This window comes from Enhydra lutris, unplaced genomic scaffold (genome assembly GCF_002288905.1).
Source record: "Enhydra lutris kenyoni isolate GAN:26980312 unplaced genomic scaffold, ASM228890v2 scaffoldscaffold2, whole genome shotgun sequence".
NCBI lineage: Eukaryota > Metazoa > Chordata > Mammalia > Carnivora > Mustelidae > Enhydra > Enhydra lutris.
Window position 1 is genome coordinate 86,079,948 of NW_019154086.1, and position 27,011 is coordinate 86,106,958.

A 27,011-nucleotide genomic window follows, 5' to 3' on the forward strand; every position below is an offset into this window, starting at 1 on the left:
TAGAGATGTGCCACCCAAATGCCCCATCTAGAAAGGGCTTGCCTCCCAGCCGTGGGAGTTCATGCAGCAAGTCAGCTCCTTCAGTGTTGGCCTGATGAGAACAGCTTGGCTGAGGCCGCACCACAGAACTCTAGGCCAATTTACAGTAACATGGAACAGCTCTGAGGGGTGATACTCTGTATCTGCCTAGAGGGTTGGTCAAAGCTTTGTTGGATCTGGATCATGGTGTGACTTCTCCATCCACCCAATCCTCCTACCCTTTTTCCTTCCCCAAGAACTAATCCCAAATAAAAAACTCACACTCCGGTCTCAGTGTTATGTACTGAACTGTGTTTCCCCCCAAGTTCATGTGTTAAAGTCCTAATCCCAAGAATGTGACTGTATTTGGAGATAGAGTCTTTAAAGAGGTAATTAAGTTAAAATATAATAAGGTGGGCCTTAACCCAGTATGACTGATGTTCTTAAGAAGAAATTAAGACAAATGCACCCTCACAGAGGGAGGGCCATGTGAAGACTCAAGAAAAGACAGTCATCTGCAAGCTAAGGAGATAGGCCTCAGAAGAAACCAGCCTTGCCGACAACTTGTCAGATTTCCAATCTCCAGAACTGTGAGAAGAGAAATTTCTGTTGTTTAAGCAATCTAGTCTGTAGTATATTGTTACAGCAACTGGAGCTGACTAATACACTCAGTCTCTGCTTCCAGAAAACTCTACCAGAGGCAGAAAACTTTGATAGAAACTACAGTGAAAACAAATAAGCACAAAGTAACTCATTTGAAGAGGTCTCTAATAAACATATATAAAATTAAAATGTCAAGAGGATATAGTTACATTTAAGAAATAACCTAGTTTCTTTTTTTTTTTTAAAGAAATTCAGTTTAAAGTTAAAGAAAGCAAAACCATGGACTGAATATGTTCCTTTAATGTGGTACATGCAACTTTTTCTTTTTCCTTGTTAAGAGCATCTCTTTTATTTCTTCCTTTTTTAGGGTTCTGTGGCTTATGTTGCCCAGCAGGCCTGGATTCAGAATTGCATTTTACAAGAAAACATTCTCTTTGGCTCCATCATGCAGAAGCAGTTTTATGAGCGAGTATTGGAAGCCTGTGCTCTCCTTCCTGATTTGGAGCAGTTACCAAATGGAGATCAAACTGAGATTGGAGAAAGAGTAAGGAAAATATAATTTATCATATGCAGGAATAAAACTCCATTCAGCCATACTAATAAAATATTTATAGTCTTTTTCCTGAGGTGCTGGAGAGCCACACACAACTATAATTTTTTAAAAATCATGACAGAATTTCTATGAAAGAGATGGCAATATTAAGGACAAATAATTATCTGTAATTGACTATTTGGAAAACAGATTTAAAATCAGCAGGAAATTCTGTTGTTAGGACCCATGTGGGGGAATGAGAGCCCACCAACGGGATCATCAGCGCTTTGTTTTAGCTGCTGGCTTACTGTCTAATGAGTGAATGATAGTTTTGTTTTTGTTTTTGTTTTTGTTTTTGTTTTCTCTTTGTCTCTTGTGCACAAAGTCAAGCCTAGGACAGCAGCAACAGAGCTCCCGTCTCCAGCGGTGGCACCGAGGCCAGGTTCTAAAAAGGCTCAGGGACAATGCTGTCATCACTGTGCCTTCTCCATGTTGGCTCATTCTTGCTTAAGAGGATCTCGTTTCCCATAGTCTTTGTTCTATTTTATTTTCATTGCATTAATGAATAGTCATTATGCTGCCCAGTGTTTTGGAGTTAAAACAAAACAAGATAGCATGAGCCAAAGCATGAACCCCGAGAGATTATCTCCGACCCGTGACTAAAATCTCCATTAATTAAACATGAATGCAAAAGCGGCCTCTGCCTGCGATTCACGTGTGCTGTGGAGATGAGGAAATGATCCTTGCCAAGTGCTTTGCATTTCTGAAAAGAGTGTCAGGTCAGTGTAGCATTGTTAGGCATTTTTACCCCTGGCCCCTGTTGTTTCCTAGTCCTCTGATATAAATTGATAAAATAGAGAACAAAATTATAGCAAGTGCACATTTTAAAAATCTAGAATGAGGTGAAATTTACCTTTTAAGTAGACTTACGTTGGCTTCGCTCATGGTCTGCTACTTTGCGGATGTATTTTCTCAAGTTATTAAACAGATTTAATTTTTTTCCCCACATCTCTGTTTTTATTCTGGTGTCTTCACTGTCGGCAGGCAAAAATGGCTCCATAGCTAAAATTACACAGAAATGTGACTTCTTCAAAATTGTTAATATATATTGAATATTATGCTGATAAAGCCTATCTCTAATAATTTGAAATAGTTGATAGTATGTAACTAAAAAGAATCTAAAGAAGAAAAATTTCCAAAATATAAAGTATATATTTAATATAGGCATAAATACTATTGCTATTTATAACTTTAGCTTTTTATTATTAAATATCTCCCAATCTGATGATATGCTTTAAAATAAACATGTAATTGAATATTTCAAAAGACAGTCTGCTTACAGCTGTTTAGAATCTTCTTCACTTTCATTTATCTTTCCCTTTGGAATTCTTCAATTGACCACAATTACTTATTACTGTATTATATGCCTTTACTGTGCTGTGGGGTACACAGTGGTGAGCAAGAGAGCTGTCACCCTGCTTTTTTCAGTGTAGTGGGTCTCTGCCAATGAAATTATCAGTTGTCTTTATTAATATTTATTAATCATCAGACGCAGTCTGTGTACTGGGAGTGCAAGGATGAATTTAGCTCCTAGTCTTGTGAGGAAGACTGATGTGGGTATAGCCGTTTCTGGCAGTGGGATGAGTAACTGGAGTACCGCCAGGACAGGGATGGAGGGGACGAGTCAGTTTACTTGGAACACTGGGTGGAAGATTGCTTTTAGAGAGGACTTCCTAGAGTGAATAGCTTTGGAATTGAGAAGGGAGAGTTTGGGCTCCCTAGCAGAGCAGACTAGTGTCTGCTAGTCTGGTTGGCAGACTGCAGTCACGTTGGGACAGTATGGAAGTATGAGTTAAGACGAGAACAGGAGTATTATACTAAGGAACTTGCTGTTGCTCATGGACGATGGCAGATGAGATGTGGGCATTGTAGGTTTTTAAACAAGGTGATTACATAATCCCAGGCTATGCCATGACAAGGCAGGGGGGTATGTACGTTGGAGAGAGGAGTGATTGGGTGATAATAGCGAGGTTGGATCGGTACTTGATGTTGGATTTGTTGTAAATATTTTACATTCATCTTATTAGATGCTCATGACACACCCATGAGTTGGGGGCTGTTATAATCACACACACACACACATGCACGCACACACACACACACACACACACACACATTCATACACGCACAGGTATCATATTACTTTATATATGTTTTCATGCCTCTCCCCTGCTAAACTGTGACCTCCTCATGATAGAGGCTCAGTTTCATTTATGTTTGAATGCCAAGTGTTGGTGTAGCACCCAGAATATGGTTCTACAAAGGAGGTATTTGTTGAGTAGGTGGAGGATGAGAAAAGCAAAAAAACAATGGCATTTTACAATTAGAGGTAACTGGCTGAATTCTATGCTGCAGGGAGGGCTTTTAAGCTAGATCTATAAACACTAAATATAAAATAAATCAAGTAAATTGGGCCTGGCCCCATAATTCTCTATATGTGGCTGTACATGTCAACTTTAATTCTCACAGGGAATGATGTATATTCCTTATTCCTGCTTCTTAGAGTTGTACTTTTGCCAACAAGACTTGTACTGATCTTTCTACAGAATAAAATAGGACATGGTGATTACTGCTTTGGTAATTTAGCTATTATTATTCTCCATTTTCCATGTGTCAGTTTAAAAATGATCACTGGTGTCCATATATGGTTGGCAGCCAAAAGTCTTATTTAATATTTCAAAGGCATGACTTTTCCGAGTTAGGGGATTGGAAATTCCTTTCTCCTTAATTGTTAGCATCTACTTTTGAGAGCAAGCAGTTGAGAGAAAGTATATAGCTGTTAATTTGCACAAGTTAGTAGACCTTGGAAATTGGGGTTGGGGGCTAGGCCTTTGGATTTTCTAATAAAGAAAGATTTGAGGGTTAATCTTGAGTTGTTTTCTGTCCATGCTGCAGAAGAGAAATTGGATGTCACTGTGTGTGCTTTGAGATTTACACATTTGTGGTCTTGGTTTCTTCCTCCTCCTCCATTTTCAGGGTGTGAATATAAGTGGGGGCCAGAAGCACCGAGTAAGTCTGGCCAGAGCTGTGTACAGTGGAGCTGACATCTACCTCCTGGATGATCCCTTTGCTGCAGTTGACGTTCATGTTGGAAAGCAACTTTTTGAGAAAGTGATTGGGTCCTCAGGTATTTTGAAAAACAAGGTAGCCATAGTGTCACTTAACGCTTTTGGGGGGAAAGGGGAACATAATCTGCATACCATTGTGCCTAAATTCCAACATTTTGTTCATTTGTTGAAGTAAAGTAGTGATATTTCATATGAAAAAGGGGATGTCATGTTGATCTTTTTATAGATAAATTTTAATGAATATTTTTTGAAGTTTCTTTTTCCAAGTTTATTCTGACAATAACTCATGTGATTGTTACCTTATAGACTGATATCATACACTAAGGGGATTTGTATGTCAAAATGAATTGTTTTTTGTTTACTTGATTTTTTTAAATGGTATTTTCATGCATAGTACTTGCATAAAAAAGTATTATTTTACTGATTATTTTTTACTTAAAATTATACATATTGTGTATAATATGTAAAATTATGGTATTATTAATATAGCAGTAACCATTCAGTTCTCTTGTGAAAGGGCCAAGAAGGGAACTAATATTTACCAAGGGCATATCATGTCTGACACTAAATTAGTTCATTTAGTTCTTATAGCAAGTCTCTGAGTAGGTATTAATCATTATTCCTGTTTTACCTATGAGGGAACTTGAGGCTCAGAATGATTTGATACAGGTTGCTTAACTTAAGAACAACAGAGGTTTTGTTTTGTTTTGTTTTTTTAAGATTTCATTCATTTATTTGACAGACAGAGATCACAAGCGGGCAGAGAGGCAGGCAGAGACGGGGGGGGGGGGGGGGGGGGGGGGGGGGGGGGGGGGGGGGGGGAGAAGCAGGCTCCCCGCTGAGCAGAGAGCCCGACTCGGGGCTCCATCCCAGGACCCTGAGACCGTGACCTGAGCCAAAGGCAGTGGCTTAACCCATTCAGCCACACAGGTGCCCCAAGAACAAGAGAGGTTTTAACAATATGTAGAATTGTTGACTCACTATGTTATACCCCTGAAACTAATATAACATTGTGTGCAACTGTACTTTAATTAAAAAAAAAAAAAAAAAAAAAAAGAACAGCAGAGATTTTAACAAGTCTGTCTGACCACAAAGCCATACTCATTCCTTCATCGTATGCATTTACAGATTTGTTAATATAAGGCACTCTGGCAAACATTAAATAAATGCATAAAATGTTAAAGTATATATCTAAGTAAATAATAGATAAATTTCTTTACTTATTAAAATGAGCCCAAGATAAAAACTTCTGGTTCAATCTTATGTGAATGTGTACAATAATATAGAAAGGCTTAAAAAGAAATACTATGAATTATGACTGGAATCAAACACTTTATTGTGATGCTATAGGACCTTTAAAAAGTGAGCACGAATAACAGATGAGAAATTTTTTAATTTGTTATGAAATTAATTCATTTTTAATGAATGAAGAATACTTGAACCAGACAGTAAAAACACTTGCAATCTTTTGTTTGTCTGTTTTTTGTCTAACAGCATATAATCATTCATTGCAAAATAGCCATATGCTGCCTTAAACTGGTACCTACTCACAATTACATTCTGAACTAGTAAAAAACAAACAAACAAACAAACAAAAAACCCTATATCTTTCTTTAAAGTAAAGTATTTTTACCTTTTTTTTTGTTTTTGTTTTTGTTTTGTAACCCAAGGAATAAAACACTGTTTTTCAGACTCGTATTTTAGTGACACACAACCTCACACTTCTGCCACAGATGGATCTGATTGTTGTAATGGAGAGTGGCAGAGTTGCACACATGGGAACGTACCACGAGCTGCTGTCTAAAACCAGAAACCTCACAAATTTGCTTCAGGCCTTTAGTGAACAAGAAAAAGGTAAGACACAGTGAAAAATAAGCCTACGTCACAGTATGTCTAGCCATCCTGAAAGTCCGTTAATTGTGTGATTTCTTACAATGCATTTTTCTTCATTCATCCCGCTTAAGTCAGGAGCTGGCACCTTCCTTTCTCTAGAAAAGAAACATACATGGGGACACATCAGCTAAAAAATAACCTCCTTTACAATTTTTTAAGCAAAATGTTATGCCCCAAGATCTGTTTGTTCATCTATGAAATGAGAGATTAAATGATTTATAAGCTCTACAGCGGGTCTAGAATATAATGGGTCTAAACATTCTACTTTCTTTAAAATTAAGAACAGGGAGCATAAATCCATGTCAAGTAAGTAATAAATACTTTAAACATTGTTGCATGCCAAGGAGGAGAAATGAACAAACAGAAAAGGAATCTGAGGAAAGAGGAAGGGGAATGATACTTGTCTAACTTTTATGAGATAACAATTGAGTTTACTTACTAATTTTTGCTACTATACTCCTACTCCTACCATTCTAAATTAAGATTATAAATGTTTATTTAAATAGTTTGATCCTTACCTAATTAAGACACAGGGATGTTTAAAGTCAAGTATTAGCTTAATATTCTAAAGGTCAGTTATTTCCCATCTTTGAAAGCGTAGCGGGACCTAGGTGGCTCAGTCGGTTAAGCGTCTGCCTTTGGCTCAGGTCATGATCCCAGAGTCCTGGGATCGAGCCCTGCATTGCATCAGGCTCCCTGCTTAGCAGGGAGTCTGCTTCTCTCTCACCTCTGCTGCTCCCCCTGTTTGTGCTCTCTCGCTGTCTCTCTCTGTAAAAATGAAATGAAGTGAAATGAAATGAAAGGAAGTGTTATGTGCATCATCATTTTTTCCAAATACAGATGCTTTCTCAGATAGACCTCTAGAATCCTTGTCCTATAACTTCCCAGAATACCATTGAGAAAGGACTATAAAATCAATTAACTACTTCATTAGAAATATAGAGCTTTATCTCAGTATTTCCTATATGAACTCATATCCACTGATCACTTTACACTGTACATAGTTAGAAAAGTCATGAAAATATGAAACCAGTTTATAACGAGATCAGTCATTGAAAATATGAAACCATTTTATAATGGAATCAGTACAGTTCATTATTTGAATATCATGGAATCAAAAAAACAAAGCACTTTTGTTGATATGTTTCTTTTTTGAACATAAACTAATCCACTTTAGTTATATACTACTGTTTTTTATATTTCTTGTCTTTATTCCTTTCTCAAATTCAAATATTCTGTTTGTAGATGCATTCAGAGATTTCTGATGCATCATTAGATGGCTGTGGTCTTTCTTAATAAAAGAAACACCTTCTCTTCTCTTAATGGCTAGCAATTTTGGAAATGATCTCTTGCGTTCTTGGCCAGACTAAGTAATAATTTGTGTTTACAGTATGTATAGGAAAGAGAGGACTGTGAGCATCTCTTAGGATGAAAATGTGGTCTGTCATTTTTCTGTATTCTCAGCACTTAGGTAATCTCATGCTAGGCACATTACCGGTCCCAGTAGCTGTTGAACAAGTGAATCTGCCAGAAGTATGTCTGCTCAGGAGTTAATGGGATGATTTGGAATGCTATGAGCCAGTGTCTTTTTCATGTAGCCATTTATTTTAAAGGTCACATGAAATACAAGTTGCATTACTTTGGAGAATGTAGCTCGAAAAACAGGCAATGCATAAGTTTTATATTCAATATTTAATTTACCATAAAATATAAACAGTGTGTCTTTTGAAAGTTGTGGAACTTGCTCTTGTTTAAAACCCCAGTTTTGAAAACAAGTATCATGCATTCTCTTTTATTTCTGTATACCTTCTTACGTACATAAGTCCTCTATGGTAACAAATGGAAAGCAGTATTATTCTTGAAGTTGGGCTGACATTAATAGATGTTACTCCCTCTATCAGAAATTTGCCTGAGTTAGAAAAATGCAAATTGAACTGTTTTTTTCCTAATGACTTCACTATTGTGTCTTCTCTGTTAAAATTCAGGAAGGTGATGAGTAGAGATAATTTTTATACTAAAAATATAATATATTTTTGAAAAAAAAGATTTCTGGGATTTTGATTTTTTTGGATCCTGAATAAAAAAAAATGTAAAGGTCTTTTAAAAGCAACCATAAAATTACACATGTCGATACTAGATGTTAGATAGGTATTTGTAAAAGGTCAGCCATGTATAGTGTAATCCCTTAGGGGCCACACAGAGCAAGGCAGAAGGAGATTTTCATGATATAAAGCACCTCACTAAACAATAGCTTCAAACCAGATAACATCCAGTGTCAAGTTCTTTTTTTTTTTAATCATTTATTTATTTATTTATTTATGAATGAGAGAGTGTTCATGAACACAAGCCGGGCAGGGGGAGGAGGAGGAGCAGATAGAGAGAGGGACACGTTGAGTCTGCACTGAGCCCAGAGCCTGGAGCCCAGAGTCCCACACAGGGCTCTCCATCTCACAACCCTGAGATCTGACGTGAGCTGAGATCAAGAGTCAGACACTTTACTGACTGAGCTACCCACATGCCCCCAGGATCAAGTTCTTACAATGCTGCCCTTAGACCTGGCCCAGCATGACTCAGTACTATAGTGTGTGCTTCAGAGAGTCCCTGTTCTGGCCTTTCTTAGCTGGCTCTGTAGTCAAGAGCCCAGGGATTTGTGCCTATCAGGGTCCCCTTCCAAACGTCTACTTTTTGAGCATTCCAGGTATTTGGGATTCCAGAATTCTCTGCCCAAATGACATAAACTTGCTCCTCAGTCCTATCTTCCCAAAGCCTGGCTAATCTACTGGCATTTTCCGCTCTTTGACCTGAGGAATTTTTTCTTTCTTGGAGGGGTGGGTTAGGGTGAACAAAGCTGGGACACATTGGCTGAGGTGTCCATAGACATAGTACGGGATGGGGTCAGGGTGGGAGAGAAGGGGGCAGGGGCCTTAACCGGGACCACCTCACCTAGGACTGTCATGTTTCCAAGGAGCTCTTGGAGTTCCAAACACTCTTACATAGACCTTAGCATTCAGATGGTTGGGAAGCTGTATTGGTCAGGATAAGCCATAGAACTTATTAATGATAAGTTGGCTGGTTCCATCTGTTACTGTTAAATAATTAGGACTATGGTATGTGGGGCCTTCATTTATATTCTTGCCCTGTTACCCACCTATGGGAGGCACAGGCCTGTTTCTATGCAGCATTTCTTTTTCTTATTTGTGTATATAGTAGGGAAAACTCAAATTATATCTGAGAGCATTTTTGTTGGGATTTAGAAGAAAAGGGTTCCCTGGACAGGGAGTGGAATTTGAGAGGTATGATCCCCACTTCTAAAACACCCTGTGAGCTATCATTTATCTATTTTATCTTCTTTGATCTTGTGTCTATTCAAGAATATTTATAAAAGTTACACAATCCTTCCATTTTAAAATTCGTGTTAACTTAGGTGACACCAAGGTGGAGCAACAGGAAGCACAGTCTTGTGGAAAAAAACTCTGGGCCAAGTTTACGTTGCCCCAGGCTCTAGTTCTGATTCTGAATAACTAAGTGAGTCTTCATAGGATGACTTAACACCTCTGGTTCTTCCCACTTATGAAAAATGGGACTTGAACTAAGTCTTTTTTTCTCCTGGTGGCTGATGTGGAATTGCACAAAGCACATTTCTATCATTCCCTTGCCCTCAAAACTGCTTATGACTTAACCACTTTTACTTCTTTTCCTGTCTTCCTCACCTTCACTCTTAGGGTTAATAACAGATAACTTAGAAAAAAGTAGTTTTTATAGTATAATTCGGGTTTGGATACATCAGGTCTCAAAGACTCCATCCAGCTTGGAAAAGTCTACAAATCTCAACTTAAGGGAATATTATATTAGAGAATCAATCAGAGATGAGAAGAAAGGTCAATGAAAAAAGATATGAGGCCTGATGATAAGTTTACATATTAATAGTTTTAGTGTAGGCTACTTCTTACCCACACTAATAATCCCGGTGATAGCTAGGACGTCATGGATAGTAAGTCAATATATTCACAACTTTTGCCTTTGCTTAATCCTCCCGGAAACCACCTGAGACCACATGGTCATGATTTTACAGAGATCAGATATTTTGTACAAGTTAAGACAGATTGTAAGTGGCAGACTTTCAATCCCATACTACCTCTATTTCATGCCAGAGGCCAGCCAAACTCTTAAACTTTGTATTAAACATGTAGAACAAGTACATTAACTTGGCGTGAAGAGACAGGAAGGAGTGTGTGTCTTAGCTCACTCTTGTTTGCTCTGTCTTTGTCTCTCTTCCTTTCACTCTGTCTCTTTAATGACTGTTGGTTTCAGGCAAGTCACTTATCCTGTGTTTTATTTTTCCATTGCAAAATATGGAGAAGCTCAACTATTTTCTTTATTTTATAAGCTCATTTGGTACTCAAATTATGTAATGTATGTGAAAGCACTCGATAAATTGTAAATATATAAATTTAAAATTATTATTATAAATGATAGAAATGAAAACATGCCTTAGGCAGGAGGGGCTGAAATAGTTCCAGATCAACTTTTCATTCTGTGAGACATGGAATACCATGTTCTCTAGAAATAAGAAAAAACAGAATTCATATATGAGATTGTAGAAATTCCCAAGAACAGTTCCTTTGTTTTAAAGATGAGAAGTCTGAAATTCAAGGAGTTTAAGTATTCTACTGTAAAAAAAAAGACAAAACTCAGCCAAGCTCTGAGATGTTTCCCATCAAATTCACAAGCAGTAACTTGAACCTCAGTCTTGTAGTTCTAGATGTGAGACCTTGGTTTGGGTGACCTGCTTAACTTCTCTGTGCCTCAGTCTTTTTATCTCTAGAATAAAGGGATAATTATAGAATCTTCCACATAGGAATCTGTTATTAGTATTAGTGACATTAGAAAGAACATGACAGAGATTTGGGGAATTTACCATTGTGTTTCAGTAGTAATCTTCATAATAATCACAGTTGTCTATAAGGCTTCATTAAATTGCATATTTCTTTTAAAGACTAGAGTCATTTTCCTCTTGGGCAAATACCTAGCCCCTCTGTGGAAGTCCAAAACAAGTTAGCACTCCTCTCTAATGTCCAAAAAAAGAATTTCTGTAGGCTTTTTCATTATGAAATCTTAGTTTTAGAAGATGTTAGAAGATACTTCAAGTGAAGGGAAAATAATGGGAAAAATGAGAGGGCTCCCTGTATACCTGTGGATCCAGAACCCCAAAATTTCCCCAACTGATTTAATCATTCATCATCTATTTTATGCATTATTTGCCTATATGTATATAAAAGCACTCACCATCTTCCTCTCCAGCTCATGCTTTAAAGCGAGTCAGTGTAATCAACTCCAGAACTATACTGAAAGACCAAATGTTGGAGCAAAATGATAGGTGAGTATTAGGATAATACGATGCTCAATGGGATTACAAATAATTAATTACAATCCTTTTAGCATTTAAAATGCTCCCTTTATAAAGGATCTACACATTACAATGGCTACAAAATGTACTTAGTGGTCTCCAAATTTTAAACTCTCGATGGATGCCCCTAAGGTTTTAAGAGAGATGGATGTGATTTAGTTTGGGAAATACATGCTCATTAGACTCTCATTAACTTCTAGACAAATTCTAGCAGCAGAATTTTGTGTGTGTGTGTGTGTGTGTGTGTGTGTGTGCACGCGTGCACGCACGCGGGCACTATCCCCAATTCATAACATTTGTACTCACTGCTGATGTGAATGTGAAAATAAGCTTTAGACATGAGAATTCTGCAATGGACTGGTATAGTTATCAGGCCAAGATATATGACCTAGAAATAGGGACTAGGTGTAGGAATCGAAGAATTTGTTAAATGAAGCAAGAGAAAGGAAGGAAAGACGTGAGGAATGGAGGAAGTGAAGGAGGAAGTGGGGGAGAAGGTATGAAGGGAAGGAGGGAGGGAAGAAGTGAAAGGAGGACGTAAGAAAGTGAGAGAAATAAAAATCATAAAACATGGACCCTGATTGTATTTTGTTATATTATACTTCTTTTTTTCAAAAGTGATTAAAATGAACAGTAATTAAAACAAATTACCATAATCCGTTACTTGCCTCAGTATTCCCTCCAGTCGTTGCAAATAGGAGACTGAAAGAAAAAAAAAAAGAAATAGTAGGAATAAACTGTTTAAGAAGTCGGTGCCAGAATTACAAGGAGCAGCCACTCACCAGAATTGCTAAAATGGAGAATTGGGGTGGATGATAAAGAAGCAAGCACTTAGAGATCCATTGGCTCAGAATTTTGTAGATTGGACCTTGAATTAAAAAATGGACCTTGAATTTATTTATTTATTTTGAAAAGAGTGGATATTCCTAAGGATGTGTGGATGATGTGGATGCTGCTGGTTTGAGTTTTGCCTCTACATCAGCTTCAGCTGAGTCAACAAATCAACTAAATCATTCTACCAGAGACCCATATGACTTGCTCACCCACCTTTTGTAGGTCTTTGCTCAAATATTACCTTATCAATGAAGACTTTGGGTTTAGCCACTCTGGTTTTTTGTTTTGTTTTTTAGTTTTTTATTATTATTTTATTTATTTATTTATTATTTATTTAATATTTATTTATAAATTTAATATTTATTTATTAATATTATTTATTTTACTCTTTTTTCATTTTATTTTATTTTATTTCTTTTCAGTGTTCCCAAATTCCTTGTTTTAGCCGCTCCACTTTATCACAATACTTCCCAACTCCTTCCAGGCTTATTTTTTTTCCCTATAATTCTTACTAATTTTCAGTATACTGCAAAAATTATTTCCTTTTATTTTATCTTTTACTTCTGGTTTTAAGCTTTATAACAGTCTAAATTTTTGTCTATTTGTTCGTTGCTTTATTGCTACCTAAATAACAAATTTCAACTAAACACTGAATATATGAGTTATATGTTGTTATAACATATGAGCTGATGTTCAATAAATAATTGTTGAATGGATGAATAAGTAACTGAATTCTGAAAGAACACTCAAGGGTCTTTTGATCCATTATTTATTCTACTTTATTTTTTTGACCATTATGACAGTGCCTTTCATTTAAATGAGTGTCAGTTTTTAAGGATTCCCCAGAGAAGTGAATCTAGAAGCATTGAAACAGACTTTGAAATTCATGTGCTATAAAATCTACATATCTCTGATCATTAGGAGAATTTTCACTTGTGTATAGTTTCACCATGCCGTCAATATGTAAGTTGTTAAAAATCTTAAAACTTAAATATCAGTAAGTATTGTTGTTAACTTAATCATACCCTTCTCTCTATAATAAATCAGTTGTCCTTATTTATAAAATCATTGTCAGTCATAATACCTAAATTGAATCCCTTGAAGTTTTTGTGAATCAATTTTGGGAAGTTTCTTCTTGAAACAAGAATCCCAATCCCTATAAAAATTTATTTACAGAATTGATTTCTAAACATTTCTCAAATTGTGGAGGCTCAGACTGAAGCCAGCATTCTGAAACTTACTTCTCCAACGAGGAGTACACTGGGGAGATCGCCTCCATTCCAGTATGTTACGTTCTTGTCAGCACAACAAGCTTCAAGCTTACTCTTCAATAACTGCGATAAAAATGTTGATTGGAGGTCCATGAATTCCCCCATGCTCATCTTTTCTTATTTGTCATCAGATTATTTTTTTTTTGTCATCAGAGTATTTAAATCATTTTTTATCTTGTGTTTGAGAGACCAGAGACCTATTTTTTCCAAAATATGTGCATGTTTGGCTACTTCCTGTGTATTTCCTGGTTTATTATTTTCTGTGCTACTTCTCATTCTAGCTTTCATTTTTTTACCTGCTTCACTGTTTGGTAAGATAATATTACATCTAGAAAACTTTCCTGAGTTTTTAACCTAACTTTCTATTTTTTGGAATTGTCCAGTTTCCACCTCGTGCAGCATTAAGATAGACAAGGGACTGGAAGAAACACACAGGCAGGAACTTTACGGCAGTTAGAGACTCTACAATGGGATGTTAGAGACGCTCTACAATGGGATGTACTGAGAGAGAGAATGCAGTGAGTCTTCTTCATGGGAGAGTTAGGTCTTTCATGGGGAAAGTTGCTAACTGCCTATCAGGAGAAGGGTGACAAGGCAGTTGGACTAAATAAATGTCTGAAATTTAAGACTTAGAATTAATTTATGCCATGTTCATTCAGTTCTATAATAGGGACTAAAATAATATGAACTGTTTCTACATTTTACTTCTCACTTCCTGGTTTAAATTTACAGTACACATTAATTATTTTATTTTCAAAAATTTTTATTAATATCTTCCTTGAATAAAGTGAATCAGGATTGTGATTTCAGTATCTAGACTGCCCCCTTCTGTCTTTCATGTCAGACTCTTTTAATCACTTTAATCCTCCCATACATATTCCGTACTTTGCAACTGCTTGCTCAGTTCAGGGATAATGGTTTCAGTATGTTAATTTTATATCTTTTATACAAAAATATGCAGACGGGTATTGTGCCAACTTTCCTGAGGGTTTCTGAAGGACAACACAAGACTCATTTTTAAAACTTCTTACTAGCATAAACTAGCATAAAATAATTTGCTCTTTTAAAATTCAGATGGAACCTGTTATTCACTACAAAGTTTCCGGAACCAAATGCAGTATTTTTGTGGAAAAAGAATCAATAACATTATAGTTTGCAAAAGCAATGCCCTCCTGTATAGTGTCCAATAAATTCTTTGTCTTTGTTAGTTGTGTCTAATTAGGATGCTTTAATTCCCTTTTAACAGTTGGGTTTCATAGCGTTTTATATCCAACTACATTAAGAATTAATTTTTTGGCTTGATACCAATGCTGAATTTGCTTATCCAAACAGAAGCCATGCCAAGGGCTTGAAGGATGATGACAGTAATTAACCCAAATCATATACCAGGAGCTATTCCAATGAAAGTGTCTGTTAAATAGTGTATCTTTTCCTGATGGTGAAGCTGATTCTACAAAGGCCATGTATTGCAACCTCCCACAGAATGTTTCTTGACACTAGTGCCAGAGATAGAAAGGGAAGAGCCACTGGAGTGATCAAATAAAGCCTTTCTTATTCTGCTAAATAAAATGGAAAACATGTAGAAATGGAGGAAATTAAACTCAGTTCAGTATTTCCAGAGGTCACTTTGATCTAGGTATATCAAATGACTTAAAACTTAGCATACCACATGCTCCTGTGTCCCTTCAAGGGACGATGAGAGAGGTGTGTAAAAAGAATGACATTTATAGCAAAAAAGTGGGGAAAATCTACAGTCAGTATAACTACTGAGTTTGTTAAATGAATCTTAATATAGTAAAATGAAAAATATAATGCAGTTATAGAATAATATTTTAGGTTCATTGCATGCTGGGTTACAAAGACCATATACAAAATTGTTTAAAAGTTAAAGAATGGTTTTAGAACATGTGTATTATGGTACTACACACGTGGAGAAAAGACTGCGGCAGTACTCTCAAGCATCTTTTTCTTCCTCCTCCTTTGGCATTACTTTTCTTCATCCTGTTAGGTATTTTCCAAATGTTTTTCCAATAATACAGTTCTAGAAGAATTGACACATACCTGGTGATTGGTTAGAAAGGTGCCAAGATTGAGACAGAGGAAGTGTTTGTGGCCCTTTACAAAGCCAGAGAAAGCTTTAAAGGAGGTAGGAAAATACCTGGTTCAATTTAGGGTGGTATAGAGATAAACAGCAAAGCAATGAGGTAAACATTTTACTGTATAGTTCTGGAACTCAAGGGAGAGGTATGGACTAGAACAATCAATTTGAGAGTCACCCACAAAGAAGGAGGTCACTGAAACTGAGTGAATGAGATTACTCAGAAAAGTGTGGAGCATATAAAGGAAATAGATTTGGCGCTCGAACAGTGTGAGGGTTTAAGGCATCAATTCCCCTCGTAGCCAGAAATCTGAGTATAACTTTTGACTTTGCAAAAGCTTAGCTACTAATAGCCGTAGTTAACCCGAAGCCTTATTGATAGCCAACAGTCAATTAACGCGTATTTTATATGTTTCATGTATTATATACCGTATTCTTACAGTAAAGTAAGCTAGAGAAAAGAGAATCTTATTAAGAAAATCAAAAAGGAAAGAAAATACATTTATAGTACCATATGTATATTTATTGAAAACAATCTGCCTGTAAGTGGACCTGCGCAGTTCAAGCCTGTGTTGTTCAAGGATCGACTGTCATGATTAGAACTGAGCCTGAGGAAATGTAAACATTAAGGAGAAGACAGAAAAAGGAGCCTAAAGAGAAACTCACAGAGGGCCAGAGTGGTGTGAGAAAATAAAAATGCACGGTGGTAGGGAAATTAAAGGGAACATTCCTTTAACAAGGGAGTGGTCGATGATTTTTAAATGTCATGAAGAATTAAAGTGAAATATTTTTTAAGGTATCCCATGGATATAACAATAAGTGTTTTACTCATTTCATCAGGACACCATTGAAAGAAACACTTCCAGCCAGAAAGTTGAAGGAGACAAAGTTGTTTAGCAGAAAATGTTTGGCTATAAAAGGAAGGCAAGAAGTAGATAGTAACTGAGTAGGGACACAGAGTTGAGAGTAGTTATCATTTTTGTGGTGATGGTATTAGCTTTAAGATGAGAAGAATATGTTGTTCTCTATGGGGTGATGGGAAGGAGTAGGTGTAGGGAGGAGAAGATGAAGGTTAGAAAAAATTGGGAACAACTCAGGGTTCCTTAGATTTGCCTTAAGATGAGAATCCCTTGGATCATTTGTTTGAAAGGCAGGTTTCTAGTGGGGGAAATCCTGTAATCTGTATTTCTAGCAAGTACCATCAAGTGACTCCTTGACAGGACAGTGTGGAAACACTACAGTTAATAAATGTGTTTTGAGGAAATGGGACAGAATGGGATTCAGATCATATGGTTATTCTTAGATATGAGGAAAGAATTTCCTTTGTTTTCCATAGAAGAGAATTAGAAAAGGCTACGTAGAGATGCATATAAATGTAGAGATTTGTTGGCTGACTTTCCTGTCTGCCCTTACTTTCTCCATCAAGTAGGATGTGGGGCCCCTTCTGAGACTCATGCAAGAATTTCTAGGTACTGTTGAGAGCCCAGGTAGAGGGAAGACGCTAATTCATGGTGGAACCAATTCACAGAGCTGCATGATTTTGTTGAAGCGAGTGTGATGAAGACCAACATGTGAGTTCTAACATGGAGGTTTAATGGAAAGAAAGCAGAGTCTGAGAGTTCAGAATATTACTGCAGTTTGGATAATACTATAATCATGGAGTACAGGCCGGATAATGAAGGCAAAAGAAAGAGGTAATAGGTTTGCCTGGGACTGAGATTTTCCTGGAATATTGGATAGTCAATGCTAAAATCAGGAATATCTGGAAACCAGAATCATCAATCATCTGAGGAGAATAAGGATTTAGAAACTGGAAATCTAGATGGAACTAAACCAAATGTAGTGAGAGTTATTGAATGTACAACTTAGAAATAGAAGGGGTGGAGCGCCTGGGTGGCTCAGTGGGTTAAGCCTCTGCCTTGGGCTCAGGTCATGATCTCAGGGTCCTGGGATTGAGCCCCCACATCGGGCTTTCGCTCAGCAGGGAGCCTGCTTCCCCCCCCGCCCCCGTCTGCCTCTCTGCCTACTTGTGATCTCTCTCTCTGTCAAATAAATAAATAAAATCTTAAAAAAAAAAAAAAGAAATAGAAGGGGTTATGGCCAGAGATTGAAACGTTTAAAGCTGTGTTTTCCGAGGTGGGTTAGCTCCTGGTATTAAGATTCATGGCTTGAAGTCCTGACAGTTGATGGTCAAAGCAGAATGCAGATGAAGGATCCAGAAGTAGGAAAGTAGGAAGGTCATGAGATTGAAAAGACATTGAGTTTAATAAGCTGTCTGTATAAACTGTGACGTTACCCAGGAGGGTGGCAGAACAAAGTGGGACAATGAGCCCGATGCCAGTCTTATTATTTATTTATTTGTTTGTTTATTTATTTTAGAGAGAGAAAGAAAGAGTGCATGAGCTGGGGGAGGAACAGAGGGAGAGGGACAAGCAGACTCTGCACTGAGCACAGAGCCCACTGTGGGGCTTGATTCCGTGGCCCTGAGATCATGAATTGAACCAAAATCAAGAGTCAGATGCTCAATGAACTGAGCTACCTAGGAGCCTCCTTTTTAAAAAAAAAAAAAAAAAAAAGTTTTAAAATTTTATTTATTTATTTATCTTTTCAGTAGGCTCCATGCCCACTTTGGAGCTCAAACTCACAACTCTGAGATCAAGAGTTGCCTGCTCTACTGACTGGGCTAGCCAGGTGCCCCTTAATGATAATCTGATAGGGTAGCATTAGCGTAAATAACCTAGGGAATTGACTCAAGGATAATTATCTAGAAGAAGCAGTAAAAAAATCAGACTATATGTTCTGACTTTAAAATATATGGGATATCGGAGAATAAACAATCTCCATTTGAAAAGATAAAGGAACAATGTTATTGGGGCAGAAGAATATGCAGTAAAATGGTTGATAATGTATAGCTTTTAAAAAAGTGGTTGCTCTGAAAACTACAAAATGTGCATTGTCTTGCTTTATTAGGCCCTCACTGAATCAAGGAAAACAGTTCTTAATGAAAAAAGAAAAGATTCCTGTTGGTGGGGTAAGCACCAGAATTCCTAGTATTATTTGTTATTAACCACACAAATATAAAAGATTACATGCATTATCAATAAATACCATATATTTTTCATTTGAGGAGGGTTGCTATAAAATAGTTTGAAGAAATTACATTAAATGAAACTGTTGGTTTATTATAGTGGTGTTTAATTAGGATTACATGTTACTTAGATATCTATATTTTGTTTACTAATGATATTTACCAATATTATTTGAACATGCTTCATTTTTAAGTGCTCAGGACTATGCTGGACACTTTACATGTACTTATAAGGTGACTGCTGTTAAAATTCCAATTTACAGATGAGTTATCTGGGAGTTAGAAGAGTTCGTAACTTGAGCACGATCACAAAGCTTAAGAAATGTCATGTAGGATTTAAATCTACCTTGTGTGACTTTTAAGTACAGCAACCTAATTTTATATTAATTTTTCCTTTAGGTGAAGTTCTCAATCATTCTGAAGTACCTCCAAGCCTTTGGCTGGCTCTGGGTGTGGCTGAGTGTGGCTGCTTACCTTGGGCAGAATTTGGTGGGCGTTGCACAGAACCTATGGCTTAGTGCCTGGGTAAAAGAAGCAAAACACATGAATGAGTTCACAGGATGGAATCAAATAAGAAGCAATAAACTTAACATCTATGGATTATTGGGACTAATGCAAGGTAAAAAAATAAGTCCAGGGGCTTCTTTTTTTCTCTTTCTGACCTAATTTATTTAAATGCAAGCATATGGCATAATTTTATTTCAAATAAAACCTATACCATATTTTCAAATATTTTCAGATAATTCAAATGCATATGTTTTTAATTGATCATATTTGAGAAAGTAAACCAAAACTTATGTGTGTCTGCTACATGGTCCTCTCTTTATTCTTTTTTTCTTTTTTTAAAAGATTTTATTTATTTGACAGAGAGAGAGAGACAGAGCAGGAACACAAGTAGGGGGAGTGGGAGAGGGAGTGGGAGAGTTAAGCAGGGAACTCCATGTGGGGCTCGATCCCAGGACCCCAGGATCATAACCTGAGCTGAAGACAGCTGCTTAACAACTGAGCCACCCAGGCACCACGGCCCACTCTGTTCTTGACAAAGTATTTGGAAAGGTTTTTCCTGACAACATGGCTATTCACTGAATGTGTGAGACTTGTGATTGATATGAAGATCAGTAAGTGAGTCAGTCACAAACATACATTGTAAATAAAATCTAAAACTACATGGCAAGCAGTAAGTGCTATAAAAGTAATAAAAGAAAATGTGCAGGGACACAGAGCAGGAAAAAGCCATATTGGGGTTAAGATAATTTCCAAGGAGGGGCGCCTGGGTGGCTCAGTGGGTTGAGGCCTCTGCCTTTGGCTCAGGTCATGATCCCAGGGTCCTGGGATTGAGCCCCGCATAGGGCTCTCTGCTCAGCAGGAAGCCTGCTTCCTCCTCTCTCTCTGCCTGCCTCACTGCCTACTTGTGATCTCTGTCTGTCAAAAACAAAAAAAAAAAACAAACAAAAAAACACCTTAAAAAAATATATAATTTCCAAGGAATCATTATCATTTGAGGTGTCACTAAAAGAATGATTTGAATTTTGTGAGACTGAAATCACAGAAAAGGAGAGGTGACAGATGCAGAGAGAAAGATATGAATAAAGACAGGGCGGGGAGAGAAAGGGGACTATAAACATGAGTGAGGGTGCCAATTTGAGTGGTCTTCAGGTTATTGGTAGGGGAGTAGGGAAATTAGAGGTGGGAAGGTAGTTTGGAGACCTGTTGGACATGACAGATGGAAAGGCAAGTGGAAAACTTTGAGATTTGAGGGAAAAGAGGTGAACTAGAGTAATTTTTCAAACTGAGAATGAATTAGCAGTGATGAAGAATGATGGTCTTTTATTGGAGGCATTAAATCGAGATGAGGGAGAATTTGGGATGGATAGGGAAAGAGTAGTCAGGTATCTTCTAGGTGTAAATTTGGATGGGAGATAATCTAATATAGAAAGATCTCTGATCTGTCTCTTCATCTCAGTGCTAAACAATGAGTAGGGAATGGAATAGGATTGAATGAATAAAGAATGAAGGAAAATAAATGAGCAAACAAATGAATGGTCCTAGAATGGCAATGTAGTTGGAGAAAAGGGATAGATAGGGAAGACCTTGTAGTGAAAACATATGTAAGAATGGGTGATCTGAAGCTAAGAAGAGGGCCTCATTCATGGTTTTGAAGTTCATTTTGGGTAACTGGGGAATGATGAAGACAAAAATAAGGAAACCAGGGGGAAATCTTAATAGGTGGGACAGGGAATTCAGTTGACTTCAACTCAATTCAACAGTGAATCCAATTTTGGACACATTAAATAGAAAGTGTAGATACATTTTTCTACTTTTTTCTTCCTCCCAGTAGGCAAATTTAAATGCATATCTGGAAGTTTGGGAAGCAGATTTCATTTATTTGTAAATGGAGGGCTTAGATTCAATAATTTCTACATTTCCTCCAACCTCTAACACTCTATAGCTCTGTGGTTCTTCCAAGATGTTGAGTTACTCTAATAGAGATAACAAATGAGCCTTAGAGCAGATATGATCACTATGAATGAGGATTAAGAGCTCCAAGGGTGAATGATAGATACTTGGGGAATGCGCATGTACAGTCAGTTAGGGGACTGGCTTCAGAGAATTTGAGCAGAGGTAAGTTCCTGATCAACAGATAAACAAACACAGAAGATGCAAAAAGGCACAAAAGCACGATAATATGAAGGCTTGCTCTATTCCTGGAAACCCAAAGCATTTTAGTTATAGAGGTTAGATACCTGAAATTTTTTTTTTAAGATTTTATTTATTTATTCGACAGACAGAGATCACAAGCAGGCAGAGAGGCAGGCAGAGAGAGAGAGAGAAGGAAGCAGGCTCCTCGCCGAGCAGAGAGCCCGATGTGGGGCTCGATCCCAGGACCCTGGGATCATGACCTGAGCAGAAGGCAGAGGCTTAAGCTACTGGGCCACCCAGGCACCCCATGAGATGATATCTTAATTGTAGTTTTGAGTTTTATTTCCTTGATGATGAGTGATGTTGAGTATCTTTTCATAGGTCTCTTGGCCATCTGTCTTCTTTGAAAAAATATCTATTTGTGTCTTCTTCCCATTTTTAAATTGGGTTGTTTTTTGGGTGTTGAGTTTTATAAGTTCTCCATATGTTTTGGATATTAACCCTTTATTAGATAGTTCACTTGCAAATATCATTTCCCATTCCATAGGTTGCCTTTTCATTTTGTTGATTGTTTCCTTCACTGTGAGGAGGCTTTTGATTTTGAAGAAATCCCAATAGTTTGTTTTTGCTTTTGTTTCCCTTGCCTCAGGAGACATATATAGCAAGAAGTTGCTATGGTTGATGTCAAAAAGGTTACTGCCTGTGTTCTCGTCTAGGATTTTTATGGCTTCAGGTCTTAAGTTTAGGTCTTTAATCTATTTAAAATTTATTTTTGTGTACGGTATAAGAAAGTGGTCTGGTTTCATTCTTCTTCATGTTGCTGTCCGGTTTTCCCAACACCATTTGTTGAAGAGATTCTCTTATTTTGATTAACTATCAGAAGGGGGGAAAATTAGCTATCAGTAGATATAGGAAATATTTTGTAATGAGGCAACAGATTATGCAGTCTAATCAAAAGGATTTTTTCCTGATTGGCTTTTTGTGTAGAGTGGTCTTCAATAATTAAAATATGAATCTTCTCAGGGTGCCTGGGTGGCAGTCAGTTAAGCATCCAACTCTTGATCTCAGCTCAGGTTTTGATCTCAGAGTCATGAGTTCAAGCCCCGTGTTGGTAAAAATAAATAAACAAATTAATTAATTAATTAAGAAAAAGAATCCTCCCTAATTTTTCTTTCATTTTTAATTTTTTTTGCATTAAAATTTAACATTTTCTGAGGGCTTATTTATTAGATCCCATTATAAGTTTTCTGTAAGTGGGTAAGCCTAAGAAATAAAAATGTGTAATTTCTGGGTTTTTTCAGTAGACCACAGCTGCATCTTACAGAATCTTGTCCAATGAAGAGCAGGCTATATTCATTTACATCATCATAGCTCACTAAATAAAAAGGGCAGGAGTGCTTTAAAGCATAAGCAACATTGTTTGTCACATGTTAATACCACAGACCTACTGTAAATAATATAGAAAGCAACATTCTAAAAGAAACTAGAATTCAAAGCCCAATGTTAAGGAGTTATACTTTGTAACAGTAGTAAAAATCTGACCTCATTTTCTAAACAAGAAATAGTTCTGCACATTTTTTCCAAAGCCCCAGCTATTCCCCTTGGAATCTTTAGGACACTCTAAACATCCCCAGTATATTATGTTTTTATGCTTCATTGTTAGAAAATTCCCTTCTCCAATTCAATGTAAACAATATAGGCACCTTATTTTCAAAGTACAATGTTTAATGAGTACATAGCTGCTTCTAGTTTAAGATGAGTGACTGAATCATCTACTTTACTCACCTTACAAAATTCCAATGAGATGACAGTGAATAAATATAAAAGGAAAGACTTGAGAAGATTTCTGAGTGATAAATTTCTACAATAAACAATCAAACTGATAGTCAATCAAGGGTAGAAGAACCTGCAGCCAGAAATGTATAGGGGAGAAGCTGTAACACAAGAGGGAGATGTTCATTTGAGCAGGAGAGAAACACTAAATTCATGGTCACAGGTAAAGAGTAGGATTAAGTTGCATGGAAATAACTAAATAATTCAGTAGACCATTGTTCTTCTGGCCCATCGGTCATTCTTGCAATCATCACCACCATCATGTGCACACCAACTGGCATTGCAGCAATTCAATGAAAACTAGAAAGCTGATATCTAAAGAGGAAATTAGGATTCCTAGTGTGTGTGGCATGCATAGAAGAAATCCTCCTTAAGTGGCTTTTGGAAAAGCTCCAGTCTCCATGTCTGGATCCCAATAGTCTGACTCTCTGAGTTACATCTGCCCACTTCTATGGAATTTGAAGCAATCCCGTCCATTCAGAGGGAAACACTGTTGGGGGAAATTAAAGTGTTCAATAGCAGAAGGAAGCCATACCAGGTACCTCTGTTAATTAACCATATGTTTATCTCATATGTTGACACTGACAATGATGGATGGTCTTGCATTTTAATCAAACCAACAGTGTAAATAAGAGGTAACAAATAAAGCAATGGAGCCCAGAAATAAAATAATCTTATTTGAAAGAGAAGCTTAAAATGTCAAATTGGTGTCTTCAGAGATTCAAAATATTATATTCACAAAGCAAGTGCAAAAATGTGATGAAATAAGTTCAATCTTAGACCAAAAATTCTTGAAATATTTAAAGGATGTAAAAGGATTGTACAAGTGTGAGAAGATAAACTAGAAGAAATGATCCCAGATGTATAACATCAAAAAGAGATGAAAAGTGATAAATAAGAAAATTAGAGGAATAATCCAGGAAGTTCAACACTCACATAAGTCAAAAAATGCAAGTGAAAATTACCAAATTCATAATATTTAACATTTCCCATAACTGAAGAATGCAAGTGTCTGATCTTGCAACCATTCCAGTTTAGAGAAAGAAAGAGGGATCCAAGAGAGTAGTGTATATTGCTAAGAGAAGGGGGCTACATAGGATGAAGGAAATAATAGACTATCTGATGAGTTTGAATATATTCAGAAGAGATTCGCTGACTGTTGAAGTGCTTGGGAATAAATTAGTGCTTCTTGCATAGGAAACTAAGAATATGGAAAAGAGTGGTGAACTTCATGCATAATGTATGCTTAGTGGCAATATAAATATTGAATGTTTATTTGAGGAAAGAGGGCGACAACCTGTTATTGAAAAGGGAAAAAGGAAGTTTAGGGAGAGTGAGGTAGGAAAAAAATAGAAAATATTTAAAGCTAAGAAGTCATTTAACAGCAGCATGTGATATTTAAAATATAAAACAATTAGCTGAAATAATTTAAGATGGTCGGGGTCAACTGTCATTGTTTTGTTTTACACATACTTAACAAAGGAATGAGAACCATATTGGCAATACACTTTTATTAGCAATTTTCTGTATTAGAAGCAGCGGAGCAATTGTGTATCCCCTATGCTTCAGAGCAAACTAGCTTAAGTAACATGGAAACTTACTGACTCCCCAAACTAAAAAGTCCAGGCATTGGTCTGTATATGCACTCTGTCCCTGTGCTCGGATGAAGTGTTCACTACTCTTTATTTATCAGCTCTGCGTCGCCTTAGTTATCAGGCTTCACATGGTGTTGGAAATGTTCTCTCTCAAAGAACTTCCTTCCATAGAAATCCAGAAGTTACTCTTCTTGAAACAATTTGAATCACATATCCGTTTTTGACCAATCACTATAACAAAGCATGTCTTCTTCCAGCCCTACAAGTTCTCCAATTTGACAACTTTTTCTCCTTTCATTTCTTCTCACACATGGATAGCTCTTTTATGAACTTGTCTTTTTCCTGGCATAGCTTGTCAAATGCATGTAACAATAGTTTTATTGTTATAGAATCGATAGATGCTGATGACTGTTTCCAACCTCTTCCAATACAGCTATATGTTTATTATTTATATGTCTGCCTTTTCAAGTTGTTACAAGAACAGCCCTTCCACCAACCAAATCTCAGTAGCTTAACAGACCAAAATAAATAAATAAATAAATTAATTAATTAATAATAAAAGGTTTATCCTTATTCTTGGGACCCAAGCTGAAGAAGCAATCCATCCACCATTATAAATATTGGCAGGCACCGTACAAAGTTAGTAAACTTCAGCAGTTCTAATATCAGCAATTAATTGCTGTAACCAGTTATTACGTGTTATTTCTCCTTCAGCTTGCTCAGAACTCTTTATAAGGTCCCATAAATCACAAGGAGTCTAGAAAGAACAATTCTGTCATGGACCTAGAAGCTAGGAGAACTGTAATTATTTGGCTAGCAGCACCAGTGAATACCATATTGTCCCGTAGGCCATCACAAAATTAATAGGTTGCTAGTATTCTGTGAACCTGGTTGTCCTGTTATGTTTTGTGCATTTCTCTAGAATCTGTGCCTGTGAATAAGGAGAGCCTTTCTTTGGTGAGATGGCAACCCATCGGAGTGTATATTTATTATCAGTGCGCTTTGTATATCTATACTTGGTTTGGTCCACAATTATACATGATTAAGTTTGCTCTTTGAGTTTTCCATTTAAAAGATACTATGATAAGCAACGTTTTGAGAGTTAAGGTGCAAAATTCCTTTAAGAGGTTAACATACCCTTGCCACCATTTTGTGTTTAGGTCTCTTTGTCTGCTCTGGAGCCTATATACTCACCAGAGGATCCCTGGCTGCCTCTCGAACTTTGCATACTCAACTGCTAGATAATGTGCTGCACCTCCCGCTCAGGTTTTTTGAAACCAATCCCATAGGCCAGATCATCAACCGCTTCACCAAGGTCAGTAAAGCCACACCTTATTGAACAGCATACCTAAAAACGATGACCCATATTTAGGACCTTGTAATAGTATTTATAAAATATATATATATATATATATCATCCTGAAAATACGGGTTATGTGTAGTATAGATTTCCTTGTTATTTTATTTCTAATTCTTGGAACATTTATTATTGATGTACAGCAGTACCACATCTCATACACATAATCAAAATAACCCCTGAAAATGGCTGAAAGGATCCAAAAAGCACATGTGCTCTGGTGCCTGCAACTCCAGTTCTTACATACATTTAGCTTGAGAATCACTGGTTTGGGGTGAGAAAGTAAAGAAAATAGAAGTCTATATGACAATAACTGGATTTTAAGCATTCTGCTTTTAAGAAAACTGTCAACTCACTTATGGTGAATGGGGGATGGTGGGGCTTCCCAGAGTGTCTCTGCTTACCTACAGGGTTTTCCTCCTCGTTTTCTATCAAACACTTAAAATTACACTGTCCAAAAGAAATAGAATGCAAGCCACATAAGTAATTTTAAATTTTCTGATGGTTGCAATAAATAAGTAAAAAAGAGACCGCTGGAAATAATTAATTATAATAATATACTTTGACAGAGAATGTCTGAAACATTTCAAACTTGCTTAAAGTTGTTTAAAATTATTAACTAAATATTTCACATTCTTTATTTCTACACAGTCTTCAAAAACTGATTTGTATTATTTATGGCACATTGTCAGTTTGCAGTAGCCACATTTCAAG

The 27,011-nt window shown here is 36.8% G+C and overlaps 1 protein-coding gene across 2 annotated transcripts in view; it reads left to right on the top strand.

The window, feature by feature from the left end:
* LOC111148404 (canalicular multispecific organic anion transporter 1-like) overlaps window positions 1-27,011 on the top strand; it is an 88,581-nt gene that overhangs the window by 43,902 nt on the left and 17,668 nt on the right. For both annotated transcript variants that reach the window (XM_022504935.1, XM_022504929.1), the window contains 7 exons: window positions 989-1,165; window positions 4,190-4,357; window positions 5,973-6,135; window positions 11,476-11,551; window positions 18,755-18,815; window positions 19,272-19,491; window positions 26,101-26,255. In XM_022504935.1, the coding sequence (XP_022360643.1) occupies window positions 989-1,165; window positions 4,190-4,357; window positions 5,973-6,135; window positions 11,476-11,551; window positions 18,755-18,815; window positions 19,272-19,491; window positions 26,101-26,255 (1,020 nt within the window). The remainder of the gene's footprint in view (window positions 1-988; window positions 1,166-4,189; window positions 4,358-5,972; window positions 6,136-11,475; window positions 11,552-18,754; window positions 18,816-19,271; window positions 19,492-26,100; window positions 26,256-27,011) is intronic.